Source organism: Danio rerio, chromosome 22 (assembly GCF_052040795.2).
Source record: "Danio rerio strain M-AB ecotype USA chromosome 22, GRCz13ab, whole genome shotgun sequence".
Taxonomy (NCBI): domain Eukaryota; kingdom Metazoa; phylum Chordata; class Actinopteri; order Cypriniformes; family Danionidae; genus Danio; species Danio rerio.
The window spans coordinates 4,782,989-4,799,337 of NC_141042.1; the positions used below are offsets into that span (position 1 = coordinate 4,782,989).

The 16,349-nt window shown below is 40.4% G+C and overlaps 1 protein-coding gene across 1 annotated transcript in view; it reads right to left on the reverse strand.

The window, feature by feature from the left end:
* The window catches only part of uhrf1 (ubiquitin-like with PHD and ring finger domains 1), a 31,024-nt gene that overhangs the window by 7,009 nt on the left and 7,666 nt on the right, over positions 1-16,349 (reverse strand). Inside the window, 9 exon segments of the mRNA NM_213077.1 lie at positions 2,786-2,892; positions 2,974-3,078; positions 3,222-3,329; positions 5,422-5,545; positions 8,375-8,561; positions 9,307-9,422; positions 10,648-10,863; positions 13,105-13,235; positions 14,339-14,599. Coding sequence (NP_998242.1) covers positions 2,786-2,892; positions 2,974-3,078; positions 3,222-3,329; positions 5,422-5,545; positions 8,375-8,561; positions 9,307-9,422; positions 10,648-10,863; positions 13,105-13,235; positions 14,339-14,599 — 1,355 coding nt within the window.

Genomic DNA, 16,349 nt, shown 5'->3' on the forward strand with positions numbered 1-16,349 from the left:
AACTCTAGTGTCAAGCTCTACAGAAAGTGTGCTTATGCTAGTTGCGTTTAAATGACTATTAGTATGCTGTTTTGGGGTCTGACAGTCACATTTCCACAGTCAGGCCCATAGCTAGTGTGCTAATGCTAGTTTCATTTACACTTTTGGGCCGTAAAGCAAACAAGCTAATTGCAATTTTAGTGTCAAGCCATAAAGAGAACATGCTTATGCTAGTGCTAGTTGCATTTACATTGTTAGACCCAAAACAAGTGTGCTAATGATAATAACATTTACACTGTTGTACCTAAAATGTGTGTGCTAATGCTAGTCACATTTGCAGTATTGGGAATAAAGTGAGTGCGCTAATCCTAGTCATATTTACAGTATTGTACCTAAAATGAGTGTGCTAATGCTAGTCATGTTCACAGTATTGTACCTAAAATGAGAGGGCTAATGCTAGTCACATTTACACTGTCCGGCCTAAAATCAGTGTGCTAAAGCTAGTCATCAACACGGTCAGGCCTAAAGTGAATATGCTAAAGCAAGTTGCAGTGCACGTTCAAGCCTAAAGTGAGTGTGCTAATGCTAGTCACATTTACAGTATTGGGCCTAAAATGAGTGTGCTAATGCTAGTCACATTTACAGTGTCAAACCTAAAGTGAGTGTGCTAATGCTAGTCACATTTACAGTGTCAAACCTAAAGTGAGTGTGCTAATGCTAGTCACATTTACAGTGCCAGACCTAAAGTGAGTGTGCTAATGCTAGTTACATTTGCAGTATTGTGCCTAAAGTGAGTATGCTAATGCTAGTCACATTTACAGTGCCGGACCTAATGCTAGTCACATTTACAGTATTGGCCCTAAAATGAGTGTGCTAATGCTAGTCACATTTACAGAGTCAGAACTGAAGCGAGTAGGCTAATGCTAGTCACATTTACAGTGCCGGGCCTAAAGTGATTGTGCTAACGCTAGTTACATTTACAGTATTGGGCCTAAAGTGAGTGTGCTAATGCTAGTCACATTTACAGTGTCAAACCTAAAGTGAGTGTGCTAATGCTAGTCACATTTACAGTATTGGGCCTAAAGGGAGTGTGCTAATGCTAGTCACATTTACAGTGTCAGACCTAAAGTGAGTGTGCTAATGCTAGTTACATTTACAGTATTGGGCCTAAAGCGAGTATGCTAATGCTAGTCACATTTACAGTGCCGGACCTAATGCTAGTTACATTTACAGTATTGGGCCTAAAGTGAGAGTGCTAATGCTAGTCACATTTACATGGTCAGGCATAAAGAGTGGGCTAATGCTAGTCAGATTTACACTGTCAACCCTAATGCTAGTCACATTTACAGTGTCGGGCCTGAGGAGTGTGTGCTAATGCTAGCCACATTTAAGCTGTCAGGCCTAAAGTGAACATGCTAAAAAGCTAGTCGCGGTACACGTTCAAGCCTAAAGTGAGTGTGCTAATGCTAGTCACATTTACAGTATTGGGCCTAAAATGAGTGTGCTAATGCTAGTCACATTTACAGTGTTAGAACTAAAGCGAGTAGGCTAATGCTAGTCACATTTACAGTATTGGGCCTAAAATGAGTGTGCTAATGCTAGTCACATTTACAGTGTCAGAACTAAAGCGAGTAGGCTAATGCTAGTCACATTTACAGTGCCGGGCCTAAAGTGATTGTGCTAACGCTAGTTACATTTACAGTATTGGGCCTAAAGTGAGTGTGCTAATGCTAGTCACATTTACAGTGTCAAACCTAAAGTGAGTGTGCTAATGCTAGTCACATTTACAGTGTCAAACCTAAAGTGAGTGTGCTAATGCTAGTCACATTTACAGTATTGGGCCTAAAATGAGTGTGCTAATGCTAGTCACATTTACAGTGTCAGAACTAAAGCGAGTAGGCTAATGCTAGTCACATTTACAGTATTGGGCCTAAAATGAGTGTGCTAATGCTAGTCACATTTACAGTGTCAGAACTAAAGCGAGTAGGCTACTGCTAGTCACATTTACAGTGCCGGGCCTAAAGTGATTGTGCTAACGGTAGTTACATTTACAGTATTGGGCCTAAAGTGAGTGTGCTAATGCTAGTCACATGTACAGTGTCAAACCTAAAGTGAGTGTGCTAATGCTAGTCACATGTACAGTGTCAAACCTAAAGTGAGTGTGCTAATGCTAGTCACATGTACAGTGTCAAACCTAAAGTGAGTGTGCTAATGCTAGTCACATTTACAGTATTGGGCCTAAAGGGAGTGTGCTAATGCTAGTTACATTTACAGTATTGGGCCTAAAGTGAGTATGCTAATGCTAGTCACATTTACAGTGCCGAACCTAATGCTAGTCACATTTACAGTATTGGGCCTAAAGTGAGTGTGCTAATGCTAGTCACATTTACAGTGTCAGAACTAAAGCGAGTAGGCTAATGCTAGTCACATTTGCAGTGCCGGGCCTAAAGTGATTGTGCTAACGCTAGTTACATTTACAGTATTGGGCCTAAAGTGAGAGTGCTAATGCTAGTCACATTTACATGGTCAGGCATAAAGAGTGGGCTAATGCTAGTCAGATTTACACTGTCAACCCTAATGCTAGTCACATTTACAGTGTCGGGCCTGAGGAGTGTGTGCTAATGCTAGCCACATTTAAGCTGTCAGGCCTAAAGTGAACATGCTAAAAAGCTAGTCGCGGTACACGTTCAAGCCTAAAGTGAGTGTGCTAATGCTGAAACGTGTCAGTTGCATTTTCACTGGCTGGCTTAGCGCAAACTTGCTAACAGTTGCTATAAATAACGCTAGCTAGTGAGGTGCTGCTGACCGGTTCATGTTGGTCAGCTTCTGGTCGCAGGACTGCTCGGCCGTCCTTTTGTTTCCGGACAGGTCTCGTCCACCGGAGCCTGTGTAGGTGAACTCGTTCCCATCATCCTGGAGGAAACACACACATTCACAGGTCAAACACAGGACAGAGAGCGAGAGTTCCTGAAGAACGAGAGAATGTAAACGTACCACGTCGTCTTCATAACCTCCAGCCAGAACCAGAGAATAAGCGCCGTCGTTGCTCCTGCCGTGAATTCCTGCCACGTGAGGCCTGTGGACGCCCGATTCACTGACCTGAAACATAAACAAACCCAGAACTGGCTATCAGCAGGATAACATGACACATTCAAATACCCTAGCAACAATACATGTTACCCAGAAATCACCTGGAATACCCTAGCAACCACACATAATTCATTAAGTGTTCAGCAACTCACCTGTACTCTGAATTTCCAGAGTGTTCCCACCGGGACTCCAGGAACAGGGCCGTAGTGGTTTGAGGGGACGATGGTGCACTGTTTGGTGCGTCCCACACACGCCATACCCTGATGAACACACACACACACACACTTAAACACTGTATCTGAGAGACTCTAGGCCCGTTTCCACTGAGTGGTATGGTTCGATACGCTTTTATGGCTGTTCCCACTGTCAAAAGGTACCTAAAAACAAACTGTTCCCCTTTGGCTGTAATCACACTATGTACAGTTGCCTCGAACCAGGCCAAAGCACGCTTGTCCCCCCTCCAGTCTTCCCCGATGGCCCGCACTTGCACCACAATCAGGCCTGGGCACGCTTACGTCACTGCTGCTGCGCTGTTCAGTAAGCGCACTTGCTCACAGTGGAGATTTCTCTAGTATATCGTTTCAGTCGTATGATATGCAGTGACATGCAGTCAAATATTTCACCAAACAGTCCTTAGGGATGCGGTGACACGCAGTCAGATATTTCGCTGAACCGATCCACCACTTTTGACGCTCATAAACAATGATAAAGGATCCCGGATCTCAAACGATCCGGGAAACGGACCTGGGCACGGTTCTGATGGCACAGTGCGAGTACGCCCTGTCACACTTTGCAAATGGGAACCAACAGGCCTAAAGCCTCGTACACACCGGGACACTTTTCGTTTGCGTTTATCGTCAGCGTTTTAAGAGACGTTTTTCTGTATTCAAACCCAAGAGATTTTCATTGGCGTCAAGCGGAAGAGCATGCAAAATCACTCCTTGATGTTAGATGGCGCTACTCAACTTTAAGCTTCTGACACCCGTTTATAAACACAGAAGATGAGGAAGAGAGGAAGTTCACACGCTTGGTATTAAAGTTACTGGCGACTCGAACAAGCATGGATGGTTCAAGCTCCAGCTCTAGCGATGAAGAAATGATTCTTGTTCACCAGTACAATAAGCAGCTCTACGTTCATATCGCCTTTGGGCATCTTCTTCAATGCGCTCGCATTGACAGTTTTGCACTTGAGCGCCTCCAAGTGCTGTTTACTGTAACTTCAGCAGCTCCATACACGTGATCAAAAGTGCCAACCTGATTGGTGGAGAAGGTTTAGACTCAGTGCGTCAAAATAAAAAAATGAGCATGAGGCTTTTTTTTTTTTTTTTTTGAATGATGCTTTTGAGCCTAGCATTTTGCACGCTGGTGTGCAATCACAATCAGCTGAACGCTATTGGTTTACAGAGATACATCAAAACACAGCGGAGACATTAAATCGTAACAATATATACATATAACAACAAGCCATGGTCAATCCAAGCTCAACCAAACCTTGTCATCATCTTGAACAGCCACAAAGCCAAGAACAAAATCTGCCATGTCCTGTTGTTGTTTTACGAGCCCATTTAAAGTGAGAGCGGATTCACAGAGCTCGCAGCGGTTCTATATTTGAAATAATGAACTTCTTGAGCTCATAATAATAAAGTGCGCGTGATCATTCATAAACAGACAAATTCAAGAGTGAAGCGCGAAAAAACTTGAAAGGAAAAAAAAAATAAAAATCAAAGGAGCAAATGATTGTTTCAGCATCCTAAAACCTGAACAAACTGCCATCGGAGTGACAGAAATACTCTAACAGAGTTTACATGTGCTGGTGAAGATTACAGACACAGATGAGAGGTTTGCACTGACTGTGGGCTATGTTGCATGTTTTTGAACCTAAATAAGGACTAAATGTCTGCTGTGTGTAGGTTTTCTGTAAATGGTAACATTTGGGAGACTGTAAGGGTCTGTTTGTGTTCATATATGTTGCATTTATTTCTATATTTTATATAATTGCAGACATTACAGTAGGCTATTTAGCACTGTCATTGATCTGCAGTTATAATCAAATCATGTTTATAGAAAGGTTAATAATAACCATGTATAAACAAGTAAGCATCTGTTTCGTGAGAAGTGTTTCTCATATGATATGCGAGCGACCCGTACAGCTTTACTTTGACTTTACCTCAAGTAAAAATAACGTTGTCTGAAACTGTCGTACACCATGCCCACCAAAAGGGTACCCTTTTGGCAGTGGAAACGCAAGCCTGACAAAGTTTACCCGTAACGCACTGTACCTCTCAGTGGAAACGGGCTCTTGTGTGTGTGTGTGTGTGTGCATGCATGTGCGCGTGTGTGTACAAAACTCACCTTCCCCCAGTCCCTCTGGCTGGACGAGCTGGCAGACGCCATCTTGGCTTTCTTCTTGCTCTCCTTTAGCTTCTCTCCGGCCAGAACCACCTCACTGGAGTCATTACGACAATCGGGACAATACCTGCAGGAACAAACACCAGATTTAAACAACTTTAAAGGGTCACAAACAAGTTTTTGAGATGTGGACAGTCATATGCATGTACCATGCTGCTATAAACACTATTAGGACAAATCTCACAAATTTCACAAAAAAAGTGAAAAGTAGTTGAGCAAATTCGTTCTTCAGATTTGAAAATAAATTTTGAAGCTACGTCACGGCGATTAGACCCTTGTGTAAACTCCAGCATGTAGACTAAATGTTTGTACCGGCCGGTACAACGTGACATTGCTACATTTCACATATGTTTTGCTGTTTGTTTTCTGTTTTGCGTTCTCTTCCTCTTCCGCTGTGTATCTTGTTCTGTTCTAGGTGTACGACCATTGGTCGAAAAAGCTGTCAATCACCACCATGACGCAATTGGCGCACCAATCAGGAGCTGGTTTAGTTGAGCGACGTGCTGAAGGTTACGGTTTTGTTTCTGCACTTTTCTTTGGTTGGTTAATTGGTTTAGGGCTTAGTTAGATCGTTTTGTTATAATTATTTCTTTGTCTTGGCAACACTTCGTTTAAATCTGTTATTTAAAATTGCAATAACATTACTTATATTTTCCTATATTCATTGTTTGACATCAGGTTTAATAAATACTTAAGCTGCGTCCCAAATGGCACACTATACACTATGCACTCATGCACTATGTACTTATGCACTTACACACTCAATAGGATAGTATATATATGTAGTGTTGTCCCAAATGGCACACTAATGTTTTTTTACTAAGCGGAAATTCAAACCGTTTCCCTGATGACGTTTGACTGTTGCCAAATCAGTGAAATAAACAACCGAATTATCAAATAATACCTGCCATGAGTATTGCATTCACCATCGAGAGGCGCTATAATCACTCTCGTAGGAGAATTTTGCTTTTACCATCCAAAATAAATAAATAAAAGTTATTCAACATGTGCGTCCGATAGCTCCGCCCCTTCCGCTGCGTGCGCAAACCTGCGGTCGTTGAGTGTGTGAAGTGTCCATCATTACACACTTCATTTTAGCGGCTGAATGAGTGCATCATCCGGGTAATTAAAGTGCACCTAATGTTTTTAGAGTTTTCAGTGTGAACACACTACTTACACTATTTATACCACAAAATGGCGTAGAATAGTGCATAAGTATGCGATTTGGGAGGCAGCTTTACTTTTTGTTTCACTTAACCAGTTCTTTTAATTTTTCATCCAGCATCAATAGAGACTTGCTGATTGTTACATTTCATCCTTTTAAAATCTTAACTTAAACACGTAACAATAGAGTTTTCAGCATTAATTCAGAAGAAAAACTTCCAAGTCTTTCCAGACCGCCAACCAGTGCACTCCATTGCTGCTTCATAAATATGCATGATATTACCTCCAGACTTCCTGACAATTCTGGAGGTAATTAACAACACTAATACTGAGATGGCCAAATGACCAAAACAACATTTCAGATGTTCTACAGTGAGCTCAGCCTGCTGGTTTGTCCATTGACACACACACTTTTATCACCGCATGATCTCTGATAACAAAAATCACATGACCTTTTTAATGCGCAAACACAAATTTGTTTGGTAAAAGAGTTTCCATCATAGTTTATGCGCATCTTTTCCTAGCGAATAAATAGAAGTAAGATTACCTTTTTATTCTATTAAAAAAGATGTGCATAAACGTACACGCTATAAGGTTATACGTTGACACTGTCAGGTCTTAAAAGATCTTGTTAATGCTAGTGCGTGTCAGTCACATATACATTGTTAGAAATAAAGCAAACATGCTAAAGCTAGTTGCATTCACACAGTCAGGTCTAAACTGGACACACTAATGCTAGCTATATTTAGACAGTCAGCACCAAAGCAAACATGCTGCTCATATCCACTCAATTTATACGCTCAAATACGTTTTGGATTGTCTTCTGCAAAGCAAGCAAACCATTTGCACAGTCAGGCCTAAAACGAACATGCTAGTCGCATTTACATTCTCAGGCATAAAACGATTATGCTAAAAGCTAGTTGCATTTACACGCTATATTCAAAAGTACTTTGGTTTATCTTCCGCAAAATGAGCAAAACATTTACAGTCAGACCTAAAAGCGAACATGCTAATGCTAATCATAAAGCGAACATGCTAAAGCTAGTTGCACTTACATGGTCAGGCCTAAAGCAAACATGCTAAAGCTAGTTGCATTACACAGTCAAGACCAAAGCAAACATGCTAATGGTAAAGAATGTCAGTCATGTTTCTACATTCAGGTCTAAAGTAGACATGCTAATGCTAGTGTAGTCACATCTCCATAGTCAGGTCTAAAAGAAATCATGCTTTTACATTGTCTAGCCTAAAACGAACATGCATTTTTCCACTGTCAAAAACAACGCAAATATGCTAGTGCTAGTCAACATTTTTACGGTCAGGCCTAAAACAAACACGCTAGTGCATATCAGTAACGTTTTCCGACTCAAAAATAAAACGAACATGCTAACGCTTGTCACATTTAAAGAGTCAGGGCTAAAACAAACATGAAGCTAGTCACATTTACATATTTTATACTCTCAAATGGGTTTTGGTTTGTTTTCCGCAAAGTGAGCAAAACATGTGAACACGCTAAAGCTAGTCACATTTACACGGTTAGGCCTATAGCAAACAAGCTAATGCTAGTCACATTTTATACTCTCAAATGCATTTTGGTTCGTCTTACGCAAAGCAAAACATTAACATGGTCAGGCCCAAAACAAACATGCTAACGATAGACATAGTTACAACTTAAATAGGTTTTGGTTTGTTTTCCTCAATCCACAACGTTAGCTAACATGTCGCTATGGATTACCAGTCTTCGTCGTCAGGTATGGTGGTGAGCGGCGGGTTCAGGCAGTAGGTGTGAAAGGCCATGTCGCACTCATCACACAGCAGCTGTTTGTCGGGGTCCTGCTTTATGCCGCACACGTGACAGTTGCAGACGCGGCAGTTCTTCTTCGGGTCGTCTTTGCACACCTTACACTCCGGACCGTTCGACCCTGGGGTGGACAGAAGACATGTGCCATGAGTTAAGGTGATGCATGTTCATAAATCAAAATATACAGCAGAACAACATTATAATTTTAACTTTTAGAAAAGATTATGCTGACACACAGGCATTTATAGCTCCGCCCTCTTTTGAGAAAGAGCACAATCTCATTTGAATTTAAAGCTACAGTCAAGTCGGCGCAATAGCCTAGTGGTTAGCGCGCTGACATATGGTGCAATAGCACGTCAGGGCGTCACAAGTTCAAATCCCGGCTCGGCGACATTTCCCTACCCTACCCCCTCTCTTTCTCTCCCACTTCACTTCCTGTCTCAATACTGTCCCATCTAATAAAGGCAAAAAGGCCAAAAATAAATCTTTAAAAAAAAAAGCTACAGTCACCAAAACACCACAATTAGGATCGAAGAGTTATAAAACATTGTTATTTTGAGGTGAAACTTTATAAAAAAATAAAACAACTCAATAGAAACATGCATGTGTGCTAAATAAATATGTTATAATAAATATCATCTTTTTTGTACACAAACGTTTAAAAGCTAAAATCAGTAGCATTATGATTAATACGGATTTGATATGTTAGCAAAGACTTCCCATCAGTAAATTGAAAACGGTACATGGTGTGCTAGTCTCATTAAAAGCAAAAGGCTAATGTTTGTCCCGTATTTCCATTTATATTCCAGTAATCACGCTAATATTATTATAATTAACACAAATTTGATATATTAGCAAAGACTGACTCTTGAGAGGGCTGTCAGAAGAGGCTCCTGGACCCTCGGCACTTCCCGGCTCCTCGATCTTGTAGATTTCAGTCACAAACATGATGCGACAGTCGTTCAGGGAATCACCAGCATCCCTGAAAGACAAACAAATAAACAGTTTTAGCTCATTGTATAGATCCATTTTAGGAATTACGGTTATTTTCAGGAAGAATTTTCAATTTGAATATTGCGAACGATAAAATATAAATAAAACATTTGCCTATTCCTAGTTGTGCTAGTCCTATCCAAAGGTAGAGTGCTAATGCTAGTGTAATGTATGTCAGAATGAGTACAATGTATACAGAATGAGTTTGTGTCAGTCGTGTTTTCACAGTCAAGCCTTAAACGAACATTCTACATGCTAGTATTAGTCGCATTGAGTAAACGCAAATAAAAACGTTTATATTGCCCATCCCGAATAGAGCTAGTCACATTTACAATCCAGTTTAAAGCAAGAACGTAACGCGGATCAGTCCAGTTTTTGCATTTTCTACTGTCAGGCCTAAAGCAACCATGCTAATGCTCAGGTCTAAAACAAGCATGCGTTTTAGTGTTAGTTGCATTTTCACTTTCTAGCCTATAATAAATATGCTAATGCCAGCATTAAGAGCATTTCAAGTGAACGCCAATAAATGTTCATAAACCGGCTCAGACACACTGCTGTCGTTCATTGTATGGATCCATTGTAGGTTGTTATTTTCGAGAAGAATGTTCAATCCGTATATCGCAAACGATCAAATAATCGCTCATCCTTAATAGTGCTAGTCATGTTTACACTGGCAAAAGCAATCATGCTAATGCTAGTTGCGTTTACACAGTCAAACCAAAGAGCTTAGAACGACCAAGAGGCGACACTCAATAGAACGTTCCATTACAACAGCAGCAGCCCCGGATTCCGCCATTTTGGAGTGAAAGCGATCAGCCGTCCATTGGATCTTATAGCTGTCGCGATGGCAAGCAGCTGCTTTGTTTTTCATATATTTATTTAAAAAGCGCATTAAAGCCAGGATACAACCTGAAAGACGACAATACCGCGCTTACGATCACAATCATCAGCACTTTTAATAGCTTATTTTACAGACTTATGCTGTTGTTCTATTAGGGTTTTAGCCGTCGCACCATCTAGTGGCTGTTTTCCAAATTGCATTAGAGTGTCGCCTAATATGCTAATGCTAGTATTAATGTCATTGAGTGAATGTTTAATTATTATTTTCGGGAAAGAGTCTCCAATCAATATATACTAAATGATAAAATATCTTTCGACACTAGCAGTTACCGCACTTATCCTTTGTGGTGTTGAATGCTAATGCATTAGCCTACCCGAGCAGGATCTTGCCGAACACCTCCCGCTGTGTGCGCGTCTCCCTCTTCCTTTGGATCTCGGCGTCGTACCAGTATCCGCGCTCTTTGGGGTCGTCAGGGTTGTAGTTCACCATCACAATCATTCCCGGCTCCAGCTGGTGCCACTGGTACACGGTTCGCGCCCGCGGACGGACGTCTTTCCCACGCAGCTGCACCACACCGTTCTCTGGGTAACTGCACAAAACACACGCGATCAGCATTTGCAAGGATAGATGAAAACGGAAATGAAAACAGGCGTTCAAGAGGAAATTGGGGTGGGGGGGTAACTTTGGAGGGAAAAAAAAAGAAACCATATTTCGTAGATCACACATGCCGATTCACCTTTCAGTGTTTCTTCCGTCAATTCAACCTCCTAAACAGGAGTGACACTAATAGGGTTGTCATGATACTGGAATTCGATACTGAAAACTTAATAACGTCCAGTTCCTGCTAACATTTAAGCACTGTTGACCGTGTTCTTAAACACAGCTGATTGGCCAGTGTTCACATGCTCAACAGAAATGACCGCGTTTGGCCGTGAAGGTCATTAGTTCACCAAACTCACTGCTGTTTACTTAAGTGTAAACACAGGTAAAGGAACACTGGAGCGTTTTAAAGCCATGATTCATCAGTGGATCGCTCATATGTCAGCGTATAGACAAACCAGTTGATCTACCTTCATAATCACTGGAGTGTTTCAGTCATAGACATCTTCAAATTTTCGGTATCGATAGGCACCAAATTCCAGTATTGTGACAAACCGAGATACTAAGAGTTTTTTTTTTTTTTTTTAAATAAACTAAATTTATTTAACTAATTTATCTAACCCTAACCCAATAATATTTATAATAATAATAATAATAATAATAATAATAATAATAATAAGACAGTATTTCTGCAGACTGCATTTCTGTACTGGTATCTAGAAAGTTTTAGGCCCAAACAAAAACTAATGTAGTGAAAACACAATCCTTAATTAAATTAACTCAAAACCGCAGATTCATTCAGAATGAAAGCACATGGACTCCCTTTTGGACTCCCTTGATAATGATTCAGAAATCCCCTCTCGAATGATTCATTCAGAAAGAGATTCCCTTGAATAATTAGTTCAGAAAACCCCTTATGTCAATTATATTATTGGAACAATAATGTACACAATGCTTTACGGGAGAAAGTGTGGACTTTCAAAGAAGACTTCATTCATTAATTTTAGCAATACTACAGATATAAAATCTAGCTTTTTTTTTTTTTTTACAATATACGTACACTTTTGCCTTGCATCTAAGAAACTCATTCCCTTGAATGATTCATTTAGAAAAAAAGAAAGACCGGACTCATTTAGAAACGATCTTAAGGGTTTTTTTTTTTTTTTATCTTTTGCAATCTTAACTAATTATAAACTCATTCTAATAGGCTTTCTTATACAGAGAATGAGTATGGGCAGGACATTTATTTCGGTTTTATTTGCAAACAGTGGTAATGATTACAATCTAAACAGACCTAAACAGATAAAACTGCATGCTAATTCACATGTAAAATAAAATTAAAAATGTGCTGGAGCAGTTTTAGAACTAAACTGTGCAGAGCTGCGGCCCTCCAGGAGTTTGACACGCCTGGCCAAGTAAGAGCTTGATTAGCTAGTCCTAAATTGGAGCTAAAACCTGGAGGACACTGGACCATCAGGACCCAGAACCCCTGGTATATACTTTCAGGGTGCTTTCACACCTACACTTTTGTTTCGGAACGTGTCTCGTTTGCCCAGTTAGCGCGGTTCGTTTGGCATATGTGAACAGGGCAATCGCGCTCTGTTCCGCGCCAAAGTAATCGCTCCGAGATCGCTTGAATGAGGTGGTCTCAGCTCGACTGAAACGAACCCTGGAGCGGTTCGATTGCAGTGAGAAAGCGATCAGATCCGAGCGCGGTTATATCACAGTGTTTTATGGATGTGTAATAGGCTTACGGCTATATGAAGAGAGAATTATGAGTATGATGGGAAGTTTCGCGAGTCTCCGGATGCCCGCAAACGAGTGATGATCTCCCGGTAATCTCGCGTCTCCCTCCCGCTCCTCAAATAGGCATCGTCACGCACCCTTCTCACCCCTCCCCACCGCATCTCTCCTCAGAGATGTCACGCGCACCCTGTCTATCAACACCAAACCACCACCTCTCCTGACAGCTTAGCAGGACGCTGCAAAATAAACCCTGACACTGACCAATGTGAGGAGAGTTTACTCACACGTGGCTTGTTTTAGCTCTTTTGGTCCGATTAGAAACTTTGCAGTGTGAAAGCGAACCGCTCCAAGAGCAAAGAGCAACAATGTAACAACTGTAATCTCTGTTTCGGAACAACTGAATCAATTCACAGGTGTGAAAGCACCCACAGAAACAACTATGCAACATTTCCCCCACAGCAATTGACTGAGCTGAAGGACTTACTCTTCATATTTGACGTGGTAAACGATCTCCTCAGGTCCTCCATCTTCAGCTGGAGTTTTCGTCACTTTGACGATCTGAGCCTCGAACCAGGCACCCATATTCAGGTCTCGAGCATCCACAAACTCATTTATCTGAGAAAGATCATTCAAAAAACATGATTTGACCTTTTAATAGAAAGGAAAAGTCAGCAATAGGTTTATGGTGTGTCAAGTAATGAAAACGAACAGATTTATCCACAACAATTTACACACAAATACAAAATATACAAGCAATGTATACAAGCAAACAATATAAGCTCACATTAAGCAACAATTTACAAGTAAATAAAGCAAACTGTTCAAGTAACTGGTCAACTGACCATTCAAAGCGTATCCAAATAGTCAATTAAATTTTTTATTTGAATTTAACCCTTGTGTATTGCTCAAATGTCCTACCCTTTCGTTATGTTGGGGGCTGTTTTTGCCCCATTCACTACCATTATAACCACATTTTGTGATTGCAAAAACTTGACACTATGCTCATGCATACTCATGCATTCTGAATTGATTGTTTTTTTCTGTTGAGATAAGATACTGTTGCTCATCATTAGTTGGCACCATTAACCCTTAAGATTAGCCTGTGCAAAAAAACTTCTGGATTACAATGTGTGTGTGTGCATATATACATTTATTATGTATGTTCTGAGAGCTGAGCTTCTTATTTTGATTTTCTCTGACACATCAAGTGCACAAAGGTCTCACACAGACACACAAATATACACAATACTCTATATAGCTCCATTTAAAAGCCAGACACTAAGCTTTTTTTTGCACTGCAACTGATGATCAACAGTAAAAATGACACGTTACTTCTTTCCAACAGGGAAAACCACCAACAAACAAGGATACTTATAATGGCGTCATGGCCTGGCAATAAATAAAAGTGGTTATGATGAAGGTCAATGGGGCAAAAACAGCCCCCAACATAATGAGAGGGTAGTCAATTTGCCCAGTTTATTGAGTTTGAACACTTTAAGCATTTTACCAAAATATGTGCCAAAATAAGATTTTCCACCCAAAAAAAATTATTAAAATCAGTCCATTTGCTGAGAAACAAAGAAAGTTGTGGCCAAATTAAGACCCAGTTTTAAGAGCTTTGAGATTGAGGCAATAGAGCAAATGTACTGTTACTTAAAAACAAAATATGCACAATTAAAAACCGAAATAAACACACGAGTCGATGTTTTTCCTCTCACCTTGTAAAAGCCGAAGCCAGGGTCGATGAGGTCTGCTGTGTCTGTCTGTCCGGAGGCTCCGGCGCTCTGTACGTCGCTCTCACCATGTGTGGATCCTTTATCAGACTCGCTCTGAGCCGATCCGCAGCCGGAGTCGGAGTCCGACAGCTCTGCCTCCTTGTCTTTTGGTAGCACCGTGGCTGCAACCGCCTGCCGAACCAACAGCTGAACGATGTCGTTTAGACCCACGTTATAGTCAAATATGGTGTGACCATCCTCCATCTATCAAACAGACAAAAACACCATCAAAACTCCACTCAGAGACCAAATGACGCGTCACTTTTTCCATGTAAAACAGAGGGCTGTTGCTTAAAGCTGGTTTGTGTTTTTATTTAGTTAGTATTGTCAAAAGTGGTTTGAATGTTGACTACTAAAAAGTGAACGGGATTCTCTAAGGGTCGTGAAGTAAATTCTAATGTAGTACAAACTCGAGTAGTTGGCGATTTCAGATGCAGCCTGTGATTGGCTATGAAGGTCACCAGTTCACCAAGTGCAAACACAGATGCGCGGACACTGGAGCATTTGGAAACCCAAACTGGACCAATCATGTGTGAGCAGTGATGCATTTATTAGAAGTTCTCAAAGGCTGCGTTCAAAATCGCCTACAACTTAGTAGGTTCTGCATTTGAGTTGAAATGTACTACTCGACCGTTAGAAAAGTACGTTCTATACAGTATGAATGAAACTCAGACATGCTTCATATGTAATTCTCTCACCGTGTATTATGGGATAGTGTAGTGTACATCAGATGCGCACTTCAAAATCTCACCGGTAGCAGTAGGTCACCCGTGTACATCTCACATACTGCTTTTCGAATTGTAAGAATTCAGACATACTACTCGGCTCGCATACTGATTTTAGCATACTATATAGTATGGAAGTATGCGATTTTGGACGCAGCCAAAGTCTGTGATCCACAAGTTGCTAGGACATATTTCAGTACGTTGACGTCTTTGTAACAAACTTTTTTGTACATCATTTCCTCAAAGCACCCTAATGGAAAGGGAATAGTTAAGAATATTTCAATTGAAACGTCAAAATGACATCATAGAAGAACCGCCCACTTAAAAAACGCAGAAGGAAATGGTCAGACTTTGATTAAAGATTACTAAAACTTTTTTTTTTTAGTGGACTAACAGATTAAACAGATTTGTACAGATTAATTGTTCACCTACAGATTAACTGTGCGCCAACAAAATAAACATCGCAATACTATTTTGCATAAACTTAAGCATCCTTATCTTTTGTCTTACTTAAAATTGATCAAATTATTATACTCCAATAAGATAAACATAATGAAGCCAATTACATATTCAATACGTTTTTGAATCGTCAATTCATATTCGTGAACTTACACCATTAAAGATAGTCCACACAAAATAGAAATATCCTCATTTACTCAAACTCGAGAGGTTCAGAGCTAAATAATTTCCTCATTTCATCATTGGGATCCACAGGAGGATTATAAGAAATACTTTGGAACTAAATGGCTATTGTTTTTTTCAGCATCTTCTTCAGTATATCTTCCTTTGTGCTCAACAGAAGACAGTAGATTATGAGTAGAGTTCCTTTATCCCTGAAAGACCGAAACAGCTGCCCGCGGCTAAAAATAAGTATTGTTCTTAAATGTTTAATAACTTTTGATCCGCTGATCCGATCCATACCATTCAAAGATTTGCATAAAGAAGAGAGTTTTGCATGAAATAATTCTCATACGAAGTATTTTTGCATGCACAACAGCACAAAAACATGACAAAACAGTGACAGCAAAGAGGAAGTGCTGATCTTGCTGTTTTCAAAGGATGGAAATGACGATGCGGCTGTTTGTCTGCAACGCAAAAAGTTAAGAGACAGCAGGGTCAACACCATATGCTGGCACTTCAAACCTAAGGATCATCCGCATTGAATCTAGTTTAGTTATGTAACTATTAATAGTATTGTAAATATTTATATCTAAGGTTTTACTAAGGAT